This window comes from Hyposmocoma kahamanoa, unplaced genomic scaffold, assembly GCF_003589595.1.
Source record: "Hyposmocoma kahamanoa isolate Upper Pololo Valley unplaced genomic scaffold, ASM358959v1 95, whole genome shotgun sequence".
Taxonomy (NCBI): Eukaryota; Metazoa; Arthropoda; class Insecta; order Lepidoptera; family Cosmopterigidae; genus Hyposmocoma; species Hyposmocoma kahamanoa.
The window spans coordinates 7,329,768-7,354,765 of record NW_020654972.1 but is presented as its reverse complement, the minus strand read 5'-3'; the positions used below and the strand labels follow the sequence as shown (position 1 = coordinate 7,354,765).

Below are 24,998 nucleotides of genomic sequence, written 5' to 3'. Positions count from 1 at the left end.
GACAAATAATGAATTGTGTTTTAAGTAAAGGGTTTAAGTAGATAATACCTGAACAACGCGCTTGCGAATATTTCAGTATGAATAATGCAATGTGGATGACGTAACACCTGCGGTGATATCACTCCGTCTCGGCGCTGTCTTAACAAAACAAATTTCCTCTTGGAGTGGGGATATGTTGTAGAGATGCCACGAATATTCGGTATTCGGCCTATTCGGCCACTTTTTTAATATGAAATAATGAAAATAGCACATATTATTCAAAATGTAATATGTATTTTAATCACAACTTATTGCTTTAATACTTAAAATCAATCAGTGGTAGATTGCGATGAATGAAAACAATTTTTTCAGCATTGGTTGATAACAAACGATTGCGCTTTTCGTCATAAACAATTCCTGATTCTGAAAATAGCCTCTCACTTTAAACTCTACTGCCAGGAGACGATAGATGAATCTTGGCAAATTTTGACAGGCTTAGATACTGTTTTGCGTTTGCAGACCACCACTTGTAAGGATCTGCCGTCCGATCTAGACGAACAGTTTTCAAATAAAAATAAATTTCATGTGCAATAGAACTTTTCTCCACATCCTCATAATTTTGCATATTATCTGTAGCGACTTTTTCAAAACAGGTCCAGAAACTGTCATGTATTGATTCCACCGTTTTATCATTTTTCAACAAAATCACCCCATCCCCGTTACCTAAACACGCAGCGCAATGAGACAGGTCGTAAAAGGTCGTGTGTAAAACGCACAGATCTGACGCTCAACCATACCGCAGCCGAATATTTGGCGCTTCAGCCGAGAGCGTGGTCGAATATTCGGTATTCGGCAAAATCACTATTCGTGACATCTCTAATATATTGTATTTGTTATAAGAATAAATCCAATCAACAACAGTAGACGGAACAGAAGAGATTACCACTACTGTTATTTTAATCTATATTGACCTCCTTATCCTTATCATAACTAACGTAGTCGACATTTTTAGCGAAATTACGTAATTAACACAACTGGAATCAGCTAAACGATGTCTACAAACCTCCTAATCAACCGATTGGAGAGGGTTGTAGACATCGTTTTTTTAATATTTTATTTAGTTTAATTGTTAAGCAAGATCAGAGTTGTGGACTTTTTTTAGGTCACAAAGAACCTTTAGGTGCCAATATCTCGAAAGTTACCGTGATGCAAATGCGTTCGTTATGATAATAGTAAGTCTTATTTACATTTACTGAAAGTATAATAATTTTGTTCTATAGCTGACAATGTAATTTTTGTACAAGGTATTTTTCAGCTCACTAGCTCGAGAAGGCTTCCTTTTTCATTAGAAATCTGCGCGCAAAAGCGTTTTCAAAATTCAATCTTGACGATGAACTGTGGTGCACCTAACTTTTTCTTTCGTTGAAAAAAAAAAACAGAATGACACGTTCAAGTGCGCGATTTGTCGTACACTACTTATGTAATAATATAAATCCCTTGGTATATTTGTTGACATTAAATTGACAACGATAACCAAATTTTGTTTATTTAAACTGATTGTTATAGTTCAACTGCTTTTCTTTCATTTACCATTTTCCTCGCTATGGTGAGGTGAAAATTTGTGTTCTTCGCTCGGCAGCAAGGTTTTTTTGCGTCTCGTACCTTGAAACCCTCTCTCGCTACGCTCAGGATTCTAATTTTGGACCACTCCCAGGACCCTTCGCATGCTCAGGTTTCATAACAGCCTTTCATAACAAATAACTATTTGTGTTCAAGGGATATATTTAATAATTTCTGCTGATAATAAATACGAGCATTATTTTCACAGCACAATAGCATCACCATTTCAGAGTCAAAAACAGGTTAGAGAAATCCAGGACGCGCAAAACGATCTATAAAGATCTGATATCAGTCTCTTTGTCTTCTTGTTCTTATGGCAGTAGGGTAGGTCGTTATCTTAAGAAAAACTTAATCTCACGTAGGAAATGAAACTATTTTCCGGATTTAAATCGCGTATATTTGTTTTTTCAAACAAACCGACGTTTCGCTTAATGTAACGTCTTTATTTCACAGCGACGGTATTACCGCCCCGGACTTGTTATTCGAGCCACTTTGCATTTTCAGTATTAAATGCTCTGAGCTTAAACAATGTTTCATTGGTCAAAAACGAAAAAACGATTATACAATTTTGGAATTATTCCATATATCGCATTTCCAGAAGTTCTTGTTCAAAATTTAAATTTCAAAAACCGGAGAAAATTAACCTCTTCGATCATTTATTTTTTATTTATTTATTGAGCATTGGCTATGGAGCCATCCGCTTAAACAGGTAATAAATAATTAAGAAACTCAAAACGTAATAATACTTAAACTAAAAATTTGTGACGTAAAAACTAACTACAAAAACCCGCCATTTTTTCGTCTTCCACCATATTTTTTTTTCTTTTAATGATACCACTCTCACCCTTCAAACCGGAAAGTAGTAATGCTCACATTACTGCTTGGCGGCGGAAATAGGTGGCACTTCCCCGAACGAACTCTTTCACAGGGAGGCTCTACTTTTAGTAAATATTTTTAGCTTTTTAAGAATAAAAATGCATTGTGGCTAGAATTATATGTCCAGGAACGAAGAGTCTGTATGGTAGAAACTTTGCGTATCCGAATAAATGGGTGAAAAGAAAAAAGAAAGTACACTAGAACGAACGCGCACTACTCATTTGTAAGGCTTATTCTCCTATATATTATCCTGAGAAGAAATTCTTGTAACACTTTGTAAATAGGCATTTTTATTTAAATTAGTAATTTACAATATTTATTCCAAATATCGTAGATAAAAACAACCTGTAAGAGCTAACACTCTACCACGGAATTTATCATCCAAGTACGCAGACATTGTAACTTTTAGCTTTAAACTTTTTGTATCACTATATTTTTAAACCTCGTAAATAGCAAAATCTGAATAGCAACCGGAATCTTATTATAGAAGCGTGTAGGTACATATGAATTTGTGACTTTGGGAAAACGACTGTTAAGAATAGCCAGTTTATTTTTAATCTTCGTGTTAATAATGTCTTTGTCAACAAATTTAAAATAACTTTTTACGTACCGTTTGTTTTCTGACGCATTCTTAGAGCGTACGCATGATGTACAAGATACATAATGAACAACTTATAATAGAAATAACATTTTTGGTGCCGGTCCGGGGCGGACCCCTACACCATCCCCCTCTTAATCATGGGGGACTACCTGCATGGAGATGCCCCGGAACATTTAGGGCATCGGATTAGTCCGTGTAATAAAAGCGAAAAAATTGCGCATTTTGATTCCGCTCGGACCACTACGCCCAACCCATGCGAAACGTACTAATAACGATGCCGCACGGGCGTTGCGTCGCCGCAACACTATGATTTCAACGCACCGAGTACCACAACAGTGCGGTGTCGCAATACGCCGCCGCGCCCAGGTTGCAAACACACCGCAGCACCCCTCCCCGCTTCCTCTCCTGGCCCCTGGTCCGATGTGCACGCGATTCGTCGCTGCACGCCGTTTCAACGCACCATGTGGCATGTAGTTCTAATTTATATGTATTACAACGCAGCGTCACTTATGCGTCGCAAAGCATTACGTGGCATCGCTCTAACTTGCGTATTCCATGGACATAATGCTTTTTCTCACCAGCTTAAGCCGACTCCGTGTTAAAGTCTGGTGACTCCCTTAAGTAGCGGATCTTTAATAGTAGGTACTACAAATGTAAAGGACATCGACTCGGCATGGTTTTAATTTCGTATGGTACAAATTGGATAATGCTTCATTCTTGACGGAAAACGAAGCCTAAGTGGAAGTTTGGTTAATGTAATATAATAATAATTAGACCAGACGATCGTATGTATATTTTATTTGAAACTGTAATGATTTTTGATATTTATATTGTTTGTACTAAGTGTACGTCTTTATCTCTGTAGATATTACGAAATAATTATGAGACTTTCAAATGCAGAATGTTTTTGGGAAGGAAGTGGAGCAATTGAAGGTTAATTCGGAAACTGGGTCAAACTCAATTCTTGCTAGTATGAATTTATTAAACTAGCATGAAATTAGTGTGAATTATAGCAGAAAATTCGTCTTTGCGAAGTGGTAGCAGCTGGAGAGATTTCGTGTAGGTATTGTTTTCCAAGTTAAGTAGTTTGGATTAAAAGTTGATTCAGTTTTAGTTCAATATTATTTTTGTTGTTGTTGTGCACCACGCACGAGTTAATAAAAAATCTAAAATATTGTTTATGCCGTACAATAAACGTATTTTATATTTAGTTTGTTTCTATTTTATTTTTAATTAATATGTTTATTTAGGAAAAAAAATCATATTGTTAAAATAAAATATTTTGCAAATCGTGTTAACTGCCAGGAATTTTATTCGATAACTTGCCTTTGTGTACACAATTTTTGATTTCTTTTATTGTATAATAATGTGTATTCCTAGGTACAATAAAATTCACCAAATATTTCGTGACTCGAACCCGGGATCTCTGCGTGGCAGGCCAGCATGATAACCATTCGGCCACGGAGGCACATTATTATTAGAAGACGCTGTTAAGTATCTCTTCTTCTTTTCAACCCGTAGTTAAGGCTTGTTTCTCGCTATGAATCATCTACAGATTTGATCGGGGCTACAACTAAAAATGTATGACAACGCGATTTGATAGTTTCGAGCGGGCACGCTGTGTGGCTGTGTGCTTCGTGTAGGTATCTTTGTGCACGCCATTCCTTTCAGTCTTGTGCCTTCTTCATCTAACTGTTCCCCACTACTTTGATAAGGTCATCAAGCACCCTTCTACCACATCGTTCACAGATATCGTAGAAGGATTGTCTACGTTAAGTAGCTAGAAGGAAGAACATTACTAAACGCACCGAATCAATACAACGGATTATACCTATTTGGACAAAATTCAAACACGATTAGGAAAATATTTACAGATTACGAAAAACAATTTGTCACGCGGTGGAAAAGTTGTCGAGTGATTCATTTGAGGTATCACAGCAATATGGTATGGTATGGTTGGTTTTAACCGGTTTTCGGCCTTGTTTACTCCGTTTGAACCTTTAGTATACGGGGCGTTTAGCGTTGTAGCGTTGCATTGTCTAAGTATTGAGTACGTTTACACTTGATTCTGACAGCTAATTGCCTTGTAACATAAATTTTTCGATTGTATCAATACTATCGCAATCAAGCGTTGCTGTTTCAAATTGCGATTGTGTTCGATATTGTGTTATAAATCGTCAAACGATTCCATGAAGTTTTTTACACAACGTAATTCGTTTTTTATCGTTTTTGTATACGAATTCGCAACTATCAAAACTTTCTTGTGGAAGTTACTAATGCCTTTATTTTTCCGGAAAATTTCATATTCTATTTACTCAGCATACGACCTATTTATAGCTACTATCAATAAATTCGTATGCAATTTATTCAAAACCATAGTAAACATATTTATTTTGATTCAGATTACATCGCGAGGTACGGGCGAATGGCGGAGCCGGCGGCGCGCAGAAAATTCTGGCAAATTCTATCCGCTGTCGAATATTGCCACGAGAGAAGGATAGTGCACAGGGATCTTAAGGTTTGTTACTTTTTCATGATCTTTATTGAAATTGGAAATGAAAGTATTTCAGTTTCAAATAGTGAGCACGAATGTCTGAACAAAAGAGAAATATATGTTATTTAGATCCGAAATTATAAAAAAATCGACTTCAAAACTTTGTGGAATTACGTCTAAGTGGGATAGTCAAAGAAAAGGGATAAGTAGGTGAAAAATTATTTATTCTTGCTACTTGCTATTCCGTCATATGTCGTCCGCATAACCCATCTATAACCAAAAGCCTCGTCTTCTCTTCTAGAATTTCGAATCATCCCTCTCTCTTACACACTCCTTTCCTCTCGCTCCCGCGTTTAGATACGTTCAACCATCGCCTAAATTATTATAATGCATGCGTTAAGATTTAGCAATCCCACACTCGATGGACGACACACGACGGAATAGGTAGCAGCAAGAATAAATAATTTTTCACATGCCTAACTCTTTTCTTTGACTAACTCACATCTGTTTGCCAAGTTTTATTGAAATCGAATTAATCCCCTTTGCCACCCAAAGATGAGGAATATTTTCTTCAAATTTGAATAGGACCGCAACTAGGTACTTTGCAACAAAAAAAAGAATCATCCAAACTCCTCCCTTTTCGAAGTCAGATAAAAATAGTTTCATTTCCAATGTGTAGCAATCGCGAAAGCGTAAAATTCTATATTTATTACAATTTCCATTCATAATACTCAACACAAGCAACCTACAGTACGTACATTTTGGGCTATGACAAACTTGGTTTCAATAGGCCTCTGTGGGCACACGTGAATGTTGAATTCAATTTCCGACACGTTTGCTTCTCGATGGAAACAATTAAGCAAATATATTTTTTATAAACAGGTTTAAATATTCTGTGTAACTCCTCTGGAGACATTTTTTTATATGTTTATTGTTTACACTGACATTAAATTCAAACAGTAAAGTAAGCGCGATCACGGTGTCGATTATATTTTCCAGTGTAAACTGACACACGGCCTTATTAGCGGATAGCAAAACTGTAGATTTCTTAAGATCTATTAATACTGGTAGGTACAACGTCTTGGGTTATCATACTTAAGGAGTCTTCATACTTATTAAGACGGCATCGACTTGAGACGGACGGAAAAAGCTTTATGTTCGTGTGATAAGAGTGAAATCAGCGGTGACTCAAGTGGGAGTCATTTAATCACCTTCGCACCCGGGTACGTCACTTACAAGATATGTAAATGGAGGACAAGGATGCTATCTAACCCGTTGTTGATTTCTTTATTATTGTCAGTGGCTTATTCGCCCTGGGCTTGCTGAAAATAAGCGCCACGAAACGGTTTAAAAAAATAACCGTTTGTGGCTAAAGCTGAGCAAGTCCCGATTACACCAGCCGCGACACTCATGACGGTGTATTAGGTACTGCGTAATTATGTCAATTGTTTTAATATTTTGTATTTTTGTTCCTCTGTTGATTTATTTTTACGCGTGTCTGTGCTTGTGCAATAAATAGTTTCTTTCTTTCTTTCAATGTGACTGCGGTGCCCCGACACAGTCCATGCAGTACGTGGTCGTATGCCGTTCGTAATGTGGACATTACTGCATTCCGGTTTTGAAGGGTGAGGGTGCTGGTGAAACTAAAGGCACAAGGGAAATGTCAACTTATGTCTCAAGGTGACGGACGCAGTGGCAGTGCCAGATCTTTGTGATTTAAGTTGCAACTTAACTGTCAGGGATAAGTGCGCGACTTGTTCGTCCCGTTACTTGATATCAATAAAGAAACTCTGTGCGGCCACGGGTATCACAGTCAAGATGGCAACAAAATAGTCAATGTAGTTTTAATATAAAATAAAAGAAGCATTGACATGATAAAAAAAGAAGATCGAAAAAGAAGGAAATGAAACGCGCAATATCTTTTTTCCCTCTTATGACAGGAACAAAAAGCTTTTTTGATCGGCTTAATACGATCCCGCATCGACAAGTGTGGAGACCGCTTTATGGTGCTAACAGATATCTCATGTGTGATCGTTTTGCGGGCTTACCTTCACATTATTTACCACTCGTGAATGAGGCACACACAATGCTAGATTGTCTATCGACGTGAATAAATTACATTGTAATACAAACAATGCATTGTCTGTGCTCATCTTCTTGTTTTAAATATCAGATCGGCCCAATGAGATTTCATTCAACTTCGGCCAAACGTTATTTGGGTGAAAAGATTCTTCACACAACGTTTGTCGATATTAGGTTTCAGATTCTATAAATTTAAACTTTACGATTTTCACACATTATTTGATTTTTGCCACTCAACAACCCTAGTGCACAAATAAATAATGAAGATTAAGTGCGGATACTTAGAAAAACTCGCACGGCTAGAAGGTGCTGACACGCGCCGTTTCAGTCCCTTCGAATAGACGTTGCAATACGTCCGAAACGGGGTAATTAAAATATGTTTTATACATGATTACTTAAGTCCAGAATAAAAAATCAAATAAGATTCTATGCAGTTTATAACTAACGAAGGTTATCCACTGTTTGATAAGCTTAACTAGCTTATGGAACAGTGAATGAGACCTTGGTAACACAACGGTTGCACTTTGGGCATTGTAGAGTTGGTCCCGAGTTTGACTCCTGGTCCAATTTGGGAAATGACCTTTTCTGAATTGGCTCTATTCTGGGCGTTCATTATTCTCTGAATAAAAATACTCAAACTCCGCTCATATAAACTGCTATAAAATATTTTGGTCGTCGAAGTTATTTTCTTTGCTCTGATGCTCATGGCAACTGCACAGTTTGAAATTACGTTGGCGTGATGATCTGGATTGTTGTCTTTATTGAAGGTTTACATAAATATAAATACTGAATTTGAATGAAGTAAGATTTTATAGTACAGACGTCATTCTTTACACTTCTTGGCAATAATTCGAGGAAAACGACTATTCATTAACAAATAATTTATTTTAAGAGCGGTGGTAGATGAGTGGGAGAACGGTTGTTTCGCCATTGAATAACTTTAATTTCCGAGTTACGTACTACTGTGAATGTCTAGTTGCCAAGTAGAACTTTCAGTCCAGGCAAGTAGGTCGAGATTCGGTGGCGTTTCGAAAATGCCGAGTAAAACGAGACTTTCGAGACTATTTCAAAAGTAGATGTCCATACTTATACTGCCCTCCTGATCATAACTATCGTAATCGACAATTTTATCAAAATTTAGTTATCAACATATCTGAAATTAGTGGAACAAGATCTACACTACCCTATAAGCTGTTTTTTTATATCTTATTTACTTTCTGTTTTATTAAGCGAAATCAGCGTAATTGACATTTTTCAACGATAATTGTAACATTTATGATTTATTACAACTGCCTCCGTGGCCGAACGGTTACCGGACTGCCACGGGACAAACATGTCTTGCGCCTGATGGTAAGCGACACGCCTGTCCATAACAGAGCTTTATATCGCAAAAATTTCTAAGGGGCGTTGCTACTGCACCCGTCACCCGAAACAAGTTGAAAACTCCCATGTGTCTGTAATTTCACCAGCAACCTCACCCTTCAAAACCGGAACACAGTAATGCTCACGTTACTGCTTGGCGGCAGAAATAGGTAAGGTGGCAGTACTTCCCTGGACGCACTCTTACCTTAACAGTTGGGCCACAGAGGTCATCATTATATTTGCGATAATGAACAACTTGATTAAAATCCATTGACTTACAATTATATGGACGTCGGGTCCGCGCTAAAAAGTGTCCGCACTTGTAAGGCAGTAAAATCGTATACAGAGCGCGACACTCCGCTTTAGTCTTCATTTGTTCTACGGACAGCGCGATACTGCGATGACATAACAATTTAAATTTCGAATTGGTTGACTTGGGACATTTTTTTCGTGGTTTTTGTATTAGACCCGTCGTCCATTTATTTGTAAGTCAATGATTAATATACAATTAAACCTTAGAGGATGGTAAAAGAAAAAGAGTCTTAACAAGAATTAAACGAACATACCAGTGTATTCATCGCCAATCACGTGATGTGTCAAAGTGACGTTTGGTCATTTCACGCCTGACTGTGTCTATTCTTGAACAAAACAAATCAAACTCAGAATGATTTACTGTCGCATTGTTATAAAGTCTCAAAGCACGCACCGTGTACGTATTTTGCCTATAATTAGTGCTCGCAATATTACATATTACACAAATATTAGGCAACAGAACACACGTTGCTCTGTTCCCAAAGTAAGTAACTAAAACACTTGTGTAAGTAACACAAACACAACATAGAAAATTTACTTTTGATTTTTGATTTTGATTTTGTCTTTTTTATTAGGTTTTATAGGGTTTTTTTTTTGTAATATTAAGTGACGAGAAGAACAAGTCGTGCGCCTGATGGTAAGCTACACGCCTGTCCATAACAGATGCAGTGCCACTCAGAGCTTGTAGTCGCAAAGATCTGCCGCTGCGTCGGTCACTCTGAAACATAAGTTGACAAGTCCCATGTGCCTATAATTTCACCAGCATCCATACCCTTCTTACTAATTAGTGTACTAGTCTACGTGTAGTAGTCTGGCACTTTATTTTTATGATTACGGAGATCCAAACTTAGTATTTGTGAAGATGTTCTTAACTACTTACCCATTGAGCATGCCAAACAATTTGCGTGGGTTTCGAGCGCTGTTTAAAAGCTTTTCGTTGTCGATTTAACTAACAAACTTTGCGAAAATAGTACAGATATTTTAAATTTAGAGAAATACAATTGCTATAAAGGAATCGCACCGTGTGCGGAGTATCAAAAAACTAATGGAACATAATCAGGAAAATTCGTAGACTTTAGTTAATAGCAACAGTGTTCATTATGAAAGAGTTCATCCTGGAAAAAATCGCCACCCTTCCTATTTCTGCCGCCAAGCAGTAACGTCGTTACTGCGTTTCCTTTTTGAAATGGTTGGCTGGGGAAATTACAGGCACATGGGACTTTATCAACTTATATCTTAGGGTGACGGGCGCGGTGGCAATGCCCCTCAGGTCTTTGTGATTTAAAGCTCTGAGTGACACTGCAACTGTTATGGACAGATGTGTAGCTTACCACCAGGCGCACGACTTGTTCACCCCGTCACTTGGTAGCATAAAAAAAATTCCAGAATGCAATATATGTTTAAATCCACTTTCGTTTCTAGTTATTAATAAAAATATCTAAACGAGCAAAAATAAATTGCGACAGCGACGCAGCAATGCCATCATTTATGTAATTTAATTTGTGGCATTTAGTGCAGGGTCAAGAGCGTGTTAGGCTTGACACTTAGACCGGTTACACATGGCCACTTTAGCATAGAAACAATCGCGCGATTACATCGCAGCACTTGCGGTTTGTAGGTGGCAAACGCGCGACTGCATCGATGCAGTCGGTTATGTTGCATCATTAAAAACGTGCATTCCGTGTGTTTAAGAGTCTATACAGCCTCAAATGGCTTTAGTTGATTCCGCTAACAGTGAAAGTGTTGAATTAATCGCTTTGGAAAAATATATAGTAAAATTGAGGCATCGAGTATATACAATACAATACAATACAAAATGCTTTATTTCTCTCAAAAAGGTAATACATAGTTACAGCTTTTGTAAAATAACAAATTCCTTAGTGAGAGCTGGAGTCTGTACTAGGTTAGTACCTGTGTTACAGATCACCAGGCTCACTCCCTCTTAGTATATTAAAAACGTAACATATTTTAATTACAAAATAAAACAAAGCAATGAAAGTGTGTGTGTGTGTGTTTGTGTGTGTTTGTGTGTGTGTATGTGAGTGTGTGTGTGTGTATTTGGGTGCGTACATATGTCAGTGTATGTGAATGCAACCTATTCTAGTACAATAAGCAGACTTTCAGTCGACTCATAGTCGAGAGTGGTCAACCAATTGATAATAAGTTTTTTACATTCCGCTCTGCGCAGGGGGTGAATGCTAAGAATGTTGTTAATTTTATTATATAACTAGAAATAGAGACGAAATATGGGCCATATATTCCTGGTAACACATTAGCGATACAGCTCTTATAAATATCAACTCCCGTTTGCACTGAAATATAGACAGGCCAACTACTGACCTGTGTGTACGTCTCCGTATATTCCAAAAAATATTCTATATTTATTGTAATAAAGATAACATCTCTAACAATGCCGTGCTGTTCTATTCGGTGGTGTGGGAAAAACAGCAAAACGTCTAATTACAAAACAAACGGAATCACATTTCAATATTAAATATGTAATTTTGCAATTTTCGTCCATTATAGCAAAGCTCAAGTTAACTGGTCGATTTGAAGTGAAACAGTTGACAACACCCATTGACGTCACCCGTCAATTGTTTCGAACTCGGGCTAGCCAATCGGAGCGCAGTTGTCACAGTAATGATATGGCAGAATAGTTTTCAAACAAATTAAATGACATTTCATCTCTATTTCTGCTTATATACTCGATGATTTGAGGATATACTCTGATTGCTGTACGGTGTCAAAACACGATTCCAACAAATTTTCACAATAGCTAAAAAAAAACACAAACTCACCTCGAAATTTTACAAGAAAACCGCTGCATTCAATAAATACTTTACATATACCAACGATTTTTTTTATATCAACTGAAGTAAATAGAACACGTACAGTATGCGATATTCATTTTTCAAATGGCTTTAATTTTATTTGTAAAAAAATAAATTCTGAAATAACGCCGCTCGACTCAAGCAAAATGAACCGTATTAGTACTGGAAAAAGTTGAATTCGAGCTGAGGTAGTCAACTCCTATGTCGCGCTTATGTGTCAAGATAGACATTCAGAGTTGCAGACGCGCTACTAAATGGCGCCGTGTGTAACCGCTCTAAGATTTAAATTCAACCCATGTTGCTTGCGATATGAACGATCCAAACCTTTCGATGTGTTCTAGACTGTACAGAATCTTCTAGACGATTTTAACATTTATTTTATTACGGTAACGAGTGAGTACACATCGTCCCCTTTATGGTGACTGTTCACAACTACGAAGGACAGATAAAGTTATTTACATACAGAATAAATTTACAGTCAGAATTTCCGTTTCCATTTTATAATGTCAATAAGTCATTTTCGTTTGATACGAAGCTATTTTTTTCGGGTTTAGACTTAGGTCTGCTATATTTGTCTTTTCAAACAAACCAACGTTTTGGGCGCTTTACAGGTTCCAAAGTCACGGACTGAGGTACTTGATGAGATCAGTTACTCTCGTCAGCGCAATGAAATTCGTGTCGCATAAACGCGCCCTTAAACAAGTTATTGCCTAATAGAAATAATGTAGTTACTTACATTGTCCGAATTATTAAATGATGAATCCCTAAATTCATTGTCAAATTTTTGACATTTGTATATTTATTTTGACGTCATTCATATTAAATGATTATCACTAATATCAGGTTTCTTACCACGGTATGACTTCTTTTTATTTTCCCGACATTTCGAAACGGTTGCACGCTCCATGGTCACGGGTTGACTGGACGGCGGCAGATGACAGCTTTAAGAGCAGACATATCTGTCTACCCTTTTGCGCTGTCGACGACTGACTACCTTCATCGCGATTTGTTGTGGCGTTACCACTGTCACTCACTTTTTTCACACAAACCTGATATTACTGATAATCATTTAGTGATTAACCACGAAAGTCTTACAAAAATATGTCATTCATATTATTATTATTATCTTGACATCTAGTTACATTTTACAATTATTAATTACATTATAATTGACGTTTGAATTACTGACTGACTTTAAACACTCAGTGTCTGACTGACATGTGATACTTTAAAGAAAATTTAGTCTGTCAAAGTGCATGTAAGTGAATGTATAATCTAACTTCAATATTTGTATGCCTAATGGTTGTGAAACTATACTTATTTTGTGCAAGTCAGCTTCTATATCTAGCTGTTTTTTTACATATAACTGAAATATGTATTCACTTTTAGCAGAATACCGTATTTTGTACGTTTGTACAAAATCCTTCCATTGACTCTAACGACACACAACTGAGATGATTTAGAATTAGCAGTATTAGGGGCCCAAACTACCCTATTCTATACGTGTATATAAATATACGCGATTTAAATCCGAAAAAATTGTTTCATTTCCTATGTGTAAGCAAATTTTTTCCGTCAGGCGGAGAATCTGTTGTTGGATGCAAACATGAACATCAAGATTGCTGATTTCGGCTTCAGCAATTACTACGCGACGGGAGAACTGCTGGCGACGTGGTGTGGCTCTCCTCCTTATGCTGCTCCGGAAGTCTTTGAAGGCAAGCGGTATACGGGACCTGAAATTGATATATGGGTAAGTCGAAAATATAATCTGTAGGTGAGAGGTAAAGGACCTTCTGTTTATATTTCGGAATTCAAATCTTTTTACAAACATACCTGTATATTAATTGCATTGAAGCGAACGCACGATTGCATCGATGCAATCGCCTATAAGACCCATGTGTAGCAATGCAATCGCGCGTTTATATCGACAGGGTCGTGCGCTTGCATGGAGTTTGCAACGCTGCTAAAGTCGCCATGTGTAACAGCTCTTAGTTTAAAACTTACATCAAAAGTATTTTAATGGAAAAGTGATATTAGAAAATTGACGAGCATGTATTAGATAAAGATGTATGGAAAGACAAGAAGAGTCTAGATTCCACACAATTATGATTCAAATTGTATTTCATAACATTTAAGTTTATTTGAAAAGAGTAATCACTAGAGTTTCTTGCCCGTTCTTACCAGGGAAGTCAGCGTAGCATTAAAAAATGTTACCTATGGAATAATATTATTTAACTTTGGCATTGCTTTAGAATGCAAAAATCACGCAACGGTAAAAAACATTCTATTCACAGTTCCATCGTCATTTGTTTTTTATTTAACATATTTATACGACCTTAAGATTGCATTTAAATGCCTAATTACGAACTTCATTCTCTTTAAAACGCTCTGTAGTAAAAAATATTAATTAAGCACTTAAGGTTATTTGCCTCTCACCTACAGAGATGTTTATTTCATTTAAGAACTTTAGGGAGTTTCCATAAAAAATTTCCTATCGCAGGGACAATAGCTTCCACTTGTCCAATTGATATAATGCAAAGGAACTGAAAGTTCTTATTTTATATTGGAACGTGTGCCTTTAACAATTTGAAATAGTTATTTTCCACAACGACGTCATATCTAGAGGTAACATAAAACTGCGTGAATAGAAAAATCAATCATTGAGAGAAGCCATGTCAGAAATATTTTTACGGTTCGTATTATTCTGGTTTATTACGGCAAAATTCTGCTTTGAAAAGACACAAAAGGGTTATTTGTAAACACGTTTGCCATAAAATTACCAACCTTAAAACAGATTCTTTTCAATGGTGTACATTTTTAGTGCTTGTATAAGAACGTGGAAAATGATGTACCTACATAAATATTTTCGATGAACAAAATAGTGAACCCTGTAATAGAGAATGAGGGTATCAATAACATAAAATCTATTTAATTAAATTGAATCAAGTTATAAAATTCAATTAAAACAAAAATATCATAAAGTCTAAAACAAAATTAAAAGTCAGAATCAAAAATTTTAAAGACGGGATTACATTAAAATGTCGATAACTATCTGTTGTTATTAGTTGAACTAATAAGTAAATAAATAACATAATACACGTACGTAAATTGTATCTGCTATGCGACTCAAACGATGACCCATCTTTACATCGTGTCCTGCGTCCCCTAACACCTGCACGCTTGAGGATTTAATGGCGGCTACTAATGGCGCGGTCGGCGCGGCTGGCTGGACCACAACAGTATAGTGTATGCAATTAATAGAATCAGGCGTTACTTTGCGGAGGCGTTACTCGGCCGGGCGTCGAATAACCAACAACCCTGAGGATGCCTCGTAGAGAGGCAAAACACAGACCTGTGACACACGCGTCTCACGTCTATGACTGTAGCCGCGCTCTCGTGCTACTTATTTTATTAATTTTATGCGGTGGAAGTATGGGAAAATTAACTTCTTTCGTGATATATAATAGATATAACTGCCTCCGTGGCCGAACGGTTACCGCGCCGGACTGCCACGCAGAAATATTTGTATTGCCTACATTTATTTCTCTCGTGAGTTTGGGTGTAATTTGTGGTTTTCTATGTGTGTGTCCATGGCACCCGCGACACAGAGTTTCCCTAGTGCGGGGCTATGTTAAGTGTGTGTGTTATTATTATTATATCTACATGAAAAAATATTCAACACACGCGCAGCCTATTTTGCACGATTTAATCTTCTCTGGGTTCGCGGAGTAGCAAATTAATTTGCTTCCATTTTTATAGTGTATGCAATAGATGCGATAGAAGAAGATACACGTATGTATTGACACGAAACCTGACATGGTAACTCCAGACATTCTGCCGTCCACTAACTAAAAGGCGGCTAAGTGACAAAAGTTCAAATATCCGTTTTAAATATCAAAAGATAGAGCACAAAATTATCTTTTAAAAACAGTTAAAATTAGCTAACGTGTTCGCTTACCCTAACGATGCGTAGCTGAAATATTAAACAATTTCAATAAATAAAACTCTGTTATGGTTTCTTAAAATATCTCAAAAAGAATTTTGTCACTTAGCCACATTGTAGTTAGCGGAAGGCAGCATTGTCCTGTCATAGAGCGTCGTTCATAAATATCTCGAAAGAGTTCAGTTTAAAACTTCCCGGAGTTGTTTTTTATAACGCTTTATGTTAACGTTTTGACCTTTTCAGAGTCTCGGTGTGGTGCTGTACGTGCTGGTGTGCGGAGCATTGCCTTTCGATGGCTCCACGTTGCAGTCGCTAAGAGACAGGGTGCTCTCTGGAAGATTCAGGATACCGTACTTCATGAGCGAAGGTAGGATTTCGGATTATAGTTTCACTGAACATTCATTGGTTATATTTTATAATTTTTCTCATGCGGCAATGAATTGCAAGTGTATTAAAGGTGACTTTAGATCGCGACCATCAGCACAGGAGCGATGATAGAACAGAAAATATTTCTTTCGAATTAAAAAACATCCACTAAAAATACCTCTTTTTACGTCAACTATAGCATTGAATGACGTAACCGGATATTCTATGTTCCGGACACCGGAGATGTTTCGTTTTACGACAATGCCCCGTACTGTCTAAATTGATACCTCACGAGCTCTACGTAGCAATCCACTGAGGTATCAATTTATAGTAGACAGCTGCGTACAGCGATACAAGTTTTACATTAGGTACGTCTTCGGAAATGTGCGATATTATGACAAATATACATTGTTTGTGTAATACCGTAGAATAAGTATATCGACTCTACTCTTTCCCTATTTTACTTGCAGGGGTAATTGGTAAAAAACGCTGAAACATTTTCAGATCCCTTACTTGAAAAATGATAGGTCCTCCATTTAAATTTTCTCTCCTATCACAACTTCATTAAGATTTATTTTTGTGGGAAAAGGTAGCGTATGTCCTTCTCCAACTTCCCAGCTATCTCTAGATTAAAATACGTCAAATTTCCATCAGTGGTTTAGGCGAGAAAACAACAACTTCAATCTTTAAACAAGAACATTCACAGCAACTACATGTTCCAAAGAAAATACTATCAATAATGATAGTCTTTTGTTTTAGTTTTGAATTTTGTCAAAGAGTATCAGTACCGTAGTACCGTGGACAGACGTGACAGTCTATACCTATTGGGAATGAGCTAAGCAGGCGGATAATATTGAGTGTTTACCAATGATAATTACCCATGGTTAAGGAATTAACGTAAAGTCCCTGGCAAAGTTGCTATTAGTTGCTCAATACATTTCATTTTGCTTTGACCCATGGGCCTTCCGCTTACTATTTATAATTATTAAGTATATTACGGAAAAGAAAACCAAATTAAGTTAAACGAAAAAATTACAGTCGAGTTGTTGAAATTATTGATGTTATGTTATGTACTTTTGATTGCGCAAAGGCAAATATCTTTCGACCATGCAGCATCTTTTTATATTTTTTAAAATTAGGTAACCATTGTAATTTGTTTTATTCATATTATCCCTTCTTGTTATTGTGTAGTCAGAACACTCTTTTGCTTATTAATCTATGATATTGAAATGTGTCTACATCGCACATCAGTGAAACAGCGTGTACATTGACCGCCGCATCTAGTACGCTAGTACATATCTATGTACACACAAACATGTATATACATATACATGTATGATATCTATCATTGCGTGAAAACGTAACAGGTAGAGTTACTTAATAACCGACTTCAAAAAAAGGAGGAGGTTCTCAATTCGACTGTATGTTTTTTTCGTATGTATGTTACGCGATAACTTCGGTATTTGTGCACCGTTTTTCATGATTCTTTTTTTTGTTGGAAAGGGGGTACCTCCATAGTAGTCCCATTTCATTTTGAAGAAAATTATCCTAAATCTATTTATAAGGAGCAAATATTTTAATGGTTGATGTTGCTATTCTCTAATTCAATGCGTTTTTCTTTCTCAATATACTTTGAGTAGTGAGAACCGATTTTTATTATCTCCTGTGTCAAGTCCCGTATAGTGGCGAACTAGGGGATGAATCCGGGTTTGCGCACTTTCCGGTAACCGATTTAAAAAAAACTTGGCAAATAGATTTAACTCCACGTACTTTTGAAGTCGGTTTTTTTAGTACTCTGTACTGAGACTATGCATTTTATAATACCAGTTTTAATATACGTAGTTTTCTGTTGTTGACGTTTGTTTGTGAAATGACATTGACAGCTCATTTCGATTGCGTGTGACAAAACTCACAATAAAGATTCTCGTAAAGTTACAAAAATAGCACTCTATTAATAACACCTCAAAAACTGTGGTGTCTGCGTTTGTATTATAATTAACATAAAGCTAAGTATTAATTACCATCTGGGACAATCAAGGGCTTGCCAGCACCATAACCAGTATTCTGGACAACCATGTATTCTAGCTCTAGTATGAAAGCTCTTGGAAATAATTAGACTCGTACTTAGGATGGCACCACATTTGCCGACGCGATTTCGAGTTGAGCCGATTAGAAAAAGTTTATGTTATGTCCATCTAATAAAGTTTAGCTTTTGATTCGCGCGACGCGAAACGCACGGGTCTTTTAGCTCTTATTACATGAGACGAACATATCATAACAGTTACAGTGCCACTCAGAGCTTTAAATCGCAAAGATCTGAGGTGCACTTCCTCTGCGCCTCTCACCCTGAGACATTAGTTGAAAAGTCAATCAAAGTCAAGTCAAAACAGGAACTCAGTAATGCTCACATTACTGCGTGGCAGCTACAAAAACTACATGGGCCTAAAGCTTTTTCTGACCTACGTAATGCGATACCGGATCGGTAAGTGTGGTCACTCCCTAAGATCAAACCAAAATGAGCCGAACCAAGAGAAAGTACCTGGAATCATCCGTCATTTTACGTAATGGTTAGAGAAAGCAGGAAATCCCCCATCCAAAGTCACGTCATGCGATCACAGACATACGGTGTATACTTACACAACGGTGTAACCAATGTTTATGTTTGAAACCTTTGATATCAAGTGACGGACGAACAAACCGGCCTCCTGCTGGTAAGCGACACGGTAACCAGTTGCAGTGCCAACTCAGAATTCCTTGCCAGCAGACATATTCCTGAACGTTATAACTTGGGCCTTTTCAAGGCGAGAGTGAATAGACATCATTTAGGTGTGTATGCTCCGTCGTCGACCTCATCGTCACTTTTCATCGGATGAGTTGGAGGTCAAATACGCACTTGTTATATCATGAAAAAAAAAAACTTTAAATCGAAATGATCTGAGAGACTTTGCTACTACGCTGCTATTGCGCCCGTCAACCTAAGACATATTCTTCTACTGCGAAAGGGTAACGAACGGGAAATACATACCTGAGAGGAGCAGAGTAAAATAGTTCTGTCCTTCCACTAGGAAAGAGTTTCACTGAAAAGAGGTATTTGCTTTCCATTGCCAGCGGGCTAAGCGGAGTGAGCTAGATGGGAAATGAGATGAGTCAGATGAACGAGTCGTTTGCCGTCCGTAGCGAGCGGGCTTAAGTGTGAGCTAGGTGAAAAGTAAAATATCAGTTTCAGTTTTTGTTTTGTGTAAAAAAAAATCACTTTCAATTTTTTAAGACATAGTAAACGCTAGGTTTTTTATTTCATTTTCTACATCCTAATTAAACCTCTAAATTCATCTCTGAATAAATTAGGGGGAATAATTTATTATTATATGAATAATAATGGTATAACAATAAAGGGTGGCAGTGTTAAAATCACAAATTGCTTTCCTACAGAGCACGTTAAGTCCCTTTACCTATTCTTAATAACACTTCTGCTTAAAAATATTAGTGTTTCTACATCGAATAAATTAAAAGGGCAGTCAAAGGTTGTGTACTCCAGAAACATTGCCAATAGGATATAAAATCTTTCCACTGGAATGAGCTTATCTTACTAAATAAGGCGTTTTAAATTAAAATTATGAGTGAATAATATTTTGTTTGTACATGCACAATTTAAGAACAATACTAAACATCTTCCATTCTTTTTTAGATATTTCCACGTTTACATTATTCTTTAAATCTTTTTTGTTATGGTATTGCCGTTGTTTACATTTTGGACTTCGATTTCATCTCTTTCACGCGCATTTCAAATAGTGCTGAGGCGTTTGCGATTTTATTGTGGGTCCAATTGTCGACGACGGTTTTTCTTTTGCAACAAAACAAGCAAATATGCAATAAGCAACAGTAATTCGTCGTCCATCTTTTCTTTCTGCTCCGTATGAACAACTGAGTTCAGAAAAAGTCTGGCGAGCGGATCGGACGTGTATTGAGTGAATACGATCAGATAATCGGAGACTATTAGACTCGAAATCTGAAGTGTATTCCCAGGCTAATTGCTTGGTGGCAGAAATAGGCATGGTGGCAGTACTTTCCTGGACGAACTCTTTCACAAGGAGTTCTGCTGCTGCTTAAATCTTATATCACATACAGTACAACGTATGAATAAAATATGACTTATATGTAGGCAGCAAGTCACGTGCGTGTTTTATACCATCACGGTAATGCGATTTGAATAACGTGGGTGTTCTATTGTTCACAGCTATATTCTCTAACAAGCTTTAAATTTGTAAGTTTGCGTAGTAAAAGTTATTGGGTTTCATGTGCTGTATTGGCCTTTTTTGGGTTTGTAAAATGGTACAAAATTCGGTACCTATACTAAAAATAATCTAGGATGATCTCTGTAACAGTTAATAAAAATCTATACAATATAACCTTGTAACGACGTGCACTAATTTACGTATTTGATAAACAATTTTTGAAAGCCTCGCTTTTAAATGAATAGCTTCTGTTTAAGTAAATATATTAAATTAAAAGTAAAAATAAATGTTCTTTTTTCAAAAATTCATTAATATTTACGATAAAGTGCAAAGGTTACTTCATTACACAGCATTTGCTAGAGATCAGTTATATCAATAAAGTTTTCGATAATTTAGTGAATAACTGAATAGTGCGGGTATTCATTGTTAAAGTATAAATTTTAATCATAGGCAATGAATTAACACGTCAATGGTATTACTTTTTTCAAACCTGTATAAGTAAACTTTCTGAAATATCTATTGAAATTGCATTTGAAATTTGTATGTCTATGCCTTCAATATAATTGAAAACACTTCACGTATACGTACATTATACATCGTTGAGAATAAATACGTCAGAAAAATAAAACTGTAAGGGAGAACTTTTGCTTCAAAAATCATATATACTGAATATCTATCGACTCGACCTCATCTCTATGACAAACGTCAAATGAAGTCTCACAGGGATCACCCTAGTTTGTGTCTAATGTAGCGCCAACGATAAATACAACGAGAACTATTCAGTTTTTATGTGCCAGAGTACCTCGCCAATTACCTACTCTTTAACTAAGAAATACCGTTTACTATATGTACTAGAGCAGCGAAAATAATTCCACATTATTACCAGAACTTTCACACAGGAAATAATTTAGAAAAGCTCGAATCCAGGATCTTCTCATGTAGTTCCGAAAGTGCTAACCGCTGGCCAACCGAGGTCGTCAATGCTACGTATGCAATTGCAAAAGGCACCAACAAAATAACAATCTGAACTGTTTTTAGTTCAATAGGTACATGAAGCCAAACAACTTTTACTCCATGCATATAGTTCTATGCATTTTGGTTATTAATTACCCTTTAGTGTACGACGTTTTGATTTATGCGAAGATTATTGAAAACAATTCAAAATAAGAAATACAGTGATATGGACATCCTTTTTTTAAGATATCAAGTGACGCAATGACGCGCCTGGTGGTGAACGACACGCGTGTCCATAGTAGTTATAGTGCCATCAAGAGCTTTAGATCATAAAGATCTGAGGGAGACTTCCACTACGCCCGTCACCCAGAGACATAATTTGACAAATCCCATGCGTCTGTAATTTCACCAAATGTGGCTATATGTATGCATATTACCAAATGTGCTAATAACCCGTGTATCCGGTTTCGTTTGAGGTATAGGTATTTGAGGCCCGGAACCCAAATAGATTTATTTTTAATGCCCAATCATTCTGTCATCATCGTTTACAAATTAAGCTTTGAAGTATGGAAATAAAGCCTCGATGCTTCCTCTTCCGATCGTCGGCAAAATCTTGACATTAAAACTATTTTCATTTTATAATTGATTCTTGTTACTATAAATGGAATTAATTTCCTAAATTATTTGCGTATTATACATACGGCAGTTTTCGATAAATCAATACTAATTAAATTTTAAAGTTGGGACTTAATCGTGTACAATGTACGACAATTCGCGTAATTAAACGGGTCACTATGTTTTTTTGTCATCGAAAGAAAAAGTTAAATGCACCACAGTTAGGTACATCGTCAAGTTCGAATTTCAAAAACCTTTTCCACACTAGAGTGGAAAAAACACTTTTGCGCGCAGATTTTTAATGAGAAAGAAACCCTTTCCGAGCTAGTGAGGTGAAAACATTTATTTACCTCGATGTTTCGGACGTGTTGCAACGTCCATGTGGATCTATTCTTTCTCTAATTACAGTCGACTAAGTAATATTCGACCAAATCAAAAATTTAATTTTAATTATATGTCGCGATTCGGACTTACTTCCTACATGGGTTAGGATAAAACTGCATAACAATATACCGTTTTCTGCTAATATTCTATAGGCTGCGAGTGTCTATCTATTAAAACAACTCATTAGGATCAATTTCACGGACTCCCGTTCTTCGTCCGGCATCCGTCCGAAACAATTTATCATCAAGCAATTGTCGGTGGAGCATCTTTCAATCATCTCTCTTATAAGCCAGCTCCTTGACCGGACACCGCTCTTTTCTTTATTTCGTCTATGTAATGCATAAATCCCTTCGACACTATGGACGTTGTAACGCATCCGAAACGTCGAGGTAAATAAAATATGTTTATACACGATTAAGTCACGATTTTAAAATCAGATAATGTGCGAAAATCGCTCTAGTTTAAATTAATGTATAGATCGATACAAAATCTGTGGATATGTGTAAAATTTGTAGACTTTTATGATATCAACTGTTGCTTCTTTAGGTATTATATAATCACAACTGTAAAGGCCAGCTCTATATCAGTCCCGTTGCGTATTATCAATGCTCGTATTACGACATGGTTTCATAATCTGTCCAGTCCCAACAATAACGCCTTTGGTTTTATTACGCAATAGTAATGTGAAAGAGTTTTGCAAATTTTATTTTTTATTGTTCTTTCCTAGTTCTTTTTTATCACTTTTGTATAACTGTGTATGTAGTTATAGTCAAATAAGAAACTTTAAGTATATACATGTGTGTCGACTTTTGTACACGTAATTTTTTTTTTTAAATTAATTATTATTTATTGCACAGGAAAAAGCATATAATAAAAGGAAAAGACTAACAAAAGGTACAGCTTATTTCTATAAGAAATTTCTTTTATGCAGACCTAAATACAGGACAAAATAACTACACAAAAAACAAAATTATGTAATACAATATTAATAACATTACACTATTATAAACTAGATAATTACTTAGATACATACATATTTCAAAATATAATACCTATAAAATAGTTGGTACAGTAGATAGGAAAGTGGGTGAAATCTAATGAACCGGATTGATCGCCTAATTGGCCACCCTTAGTGGAAGGATATTTTCTTCAAATTGGAATGGAACTACTATTTTGAATCATCGAAATCGGTTTACAAATATGAGATTAATCGCTTACATACACACACAAAAATACATCGAATTGAGGACTTCCGTTTCGTTTGTATAGGTAGGTACACACACAATCAAAATAGATAGTATTAACGAAGCAGACCATTTATATGGAAGTGAGCGTGGGCTGGTTCAGCTGACAACAGCATTACGAGAGTTTGAAAGAAACTTTAGCCATTACTTTTACGAGAAAATTCTTCTAAGATTAGTGAAGTGTCTTTGAGTACACTGTAATGGACCTTACCTACTCATAATTAGAACTTATTTAATTAAGTTAATTTATTGCTTTTAATGTGGCAAATATTATACTTAATGGTAATGTTTACATTATGCTGTTTCACGCATTTAATCGTATCAGACATGCAACATATAAAGGAAGAGTACATGCAACAGGCTGCGTAATACCTAATAAAAACATATCAATCATAAAGCTGTGTCTAATTATAACGCACACGCTAATAGCCCCAGACTAGGGAAACCCTGTGCCATGGACACGCACGTAGACAACCACAAATTAGTGGCAGATATGGCAGTGGCAGTGTGACTAGAATACTTAATTATAAACAATATTACATCTGTACTGTTCAGCAATAGACAGCAATTGATAGAGGTATAATTATTATTGATTATACCTTCAACAAAGATCGAACAAATACAAAGAAAAATTCCTTCGACCCGACTGGACCAATGTTTATTGCCTCACCGTGGCTACCATTGTTACCAGCTAAAATATCCCCCACACTAGCGTCTTTCGAGTGTCATCGTCTTGCCAACGCACGTACAGCGTCGACACGATCGACGTCCGCGCGGTGTAGTATCTCTAACTAATGGACGCAACGCCAACGTCGGGTATACGCCGCGCTTGCGATGCGGTCGCGCGGACGTCTCGTATCGACGCTGAGCGCGGGTTGGCAAGACGATGACGCTCGAAAAACTCTGGTATGAGGGTCTCTTAGTTACAGATCACGATGAAGCAACAGTCAGGTCAGACAACAGTCGCATCTTAGGAATTTTTCTTTATGTTTGTTCCATCTTTATAAATAATAATAAGTAAAAAGTAGTGCAGTATTTTCATAATATATTAATATGAATATCAGGATAGTAAAAACACCATCAAATTAAATAAAATAAATGAC

The 24,998-nt window shown here is 36.6% G+C and overlaps 1 protein-coding gene across 1 annotated transcript in view; it reads left to right on the top strand.

The window, feature by feature from the left end:
* LOC113238316 (serine/threonine-protein kinase SIK2) overlaps positions 1-24,998 on the top strand; it is a 135,571-nt gene that overhangs the window by 70,222 nt on the left and 40,351 nt on the right. Inside the window, exons 3-5 of the mRNA XM_026475154.1 lie at positions 5,479-5,594; positions 13,737-13,907; positions 16,344-16,467. Of these exons, the coding sequence (XP_026330939.1) occupies positions 5,479-5,594; positions 13,737-13,907; positions 16,344-16,467 (411 nt within the window). The remainder of the gene's footprint in view (positions 1-5,478; positions 5,595-13,736; positions 13,908-16,343; positions 16,468-24,998) is intronic.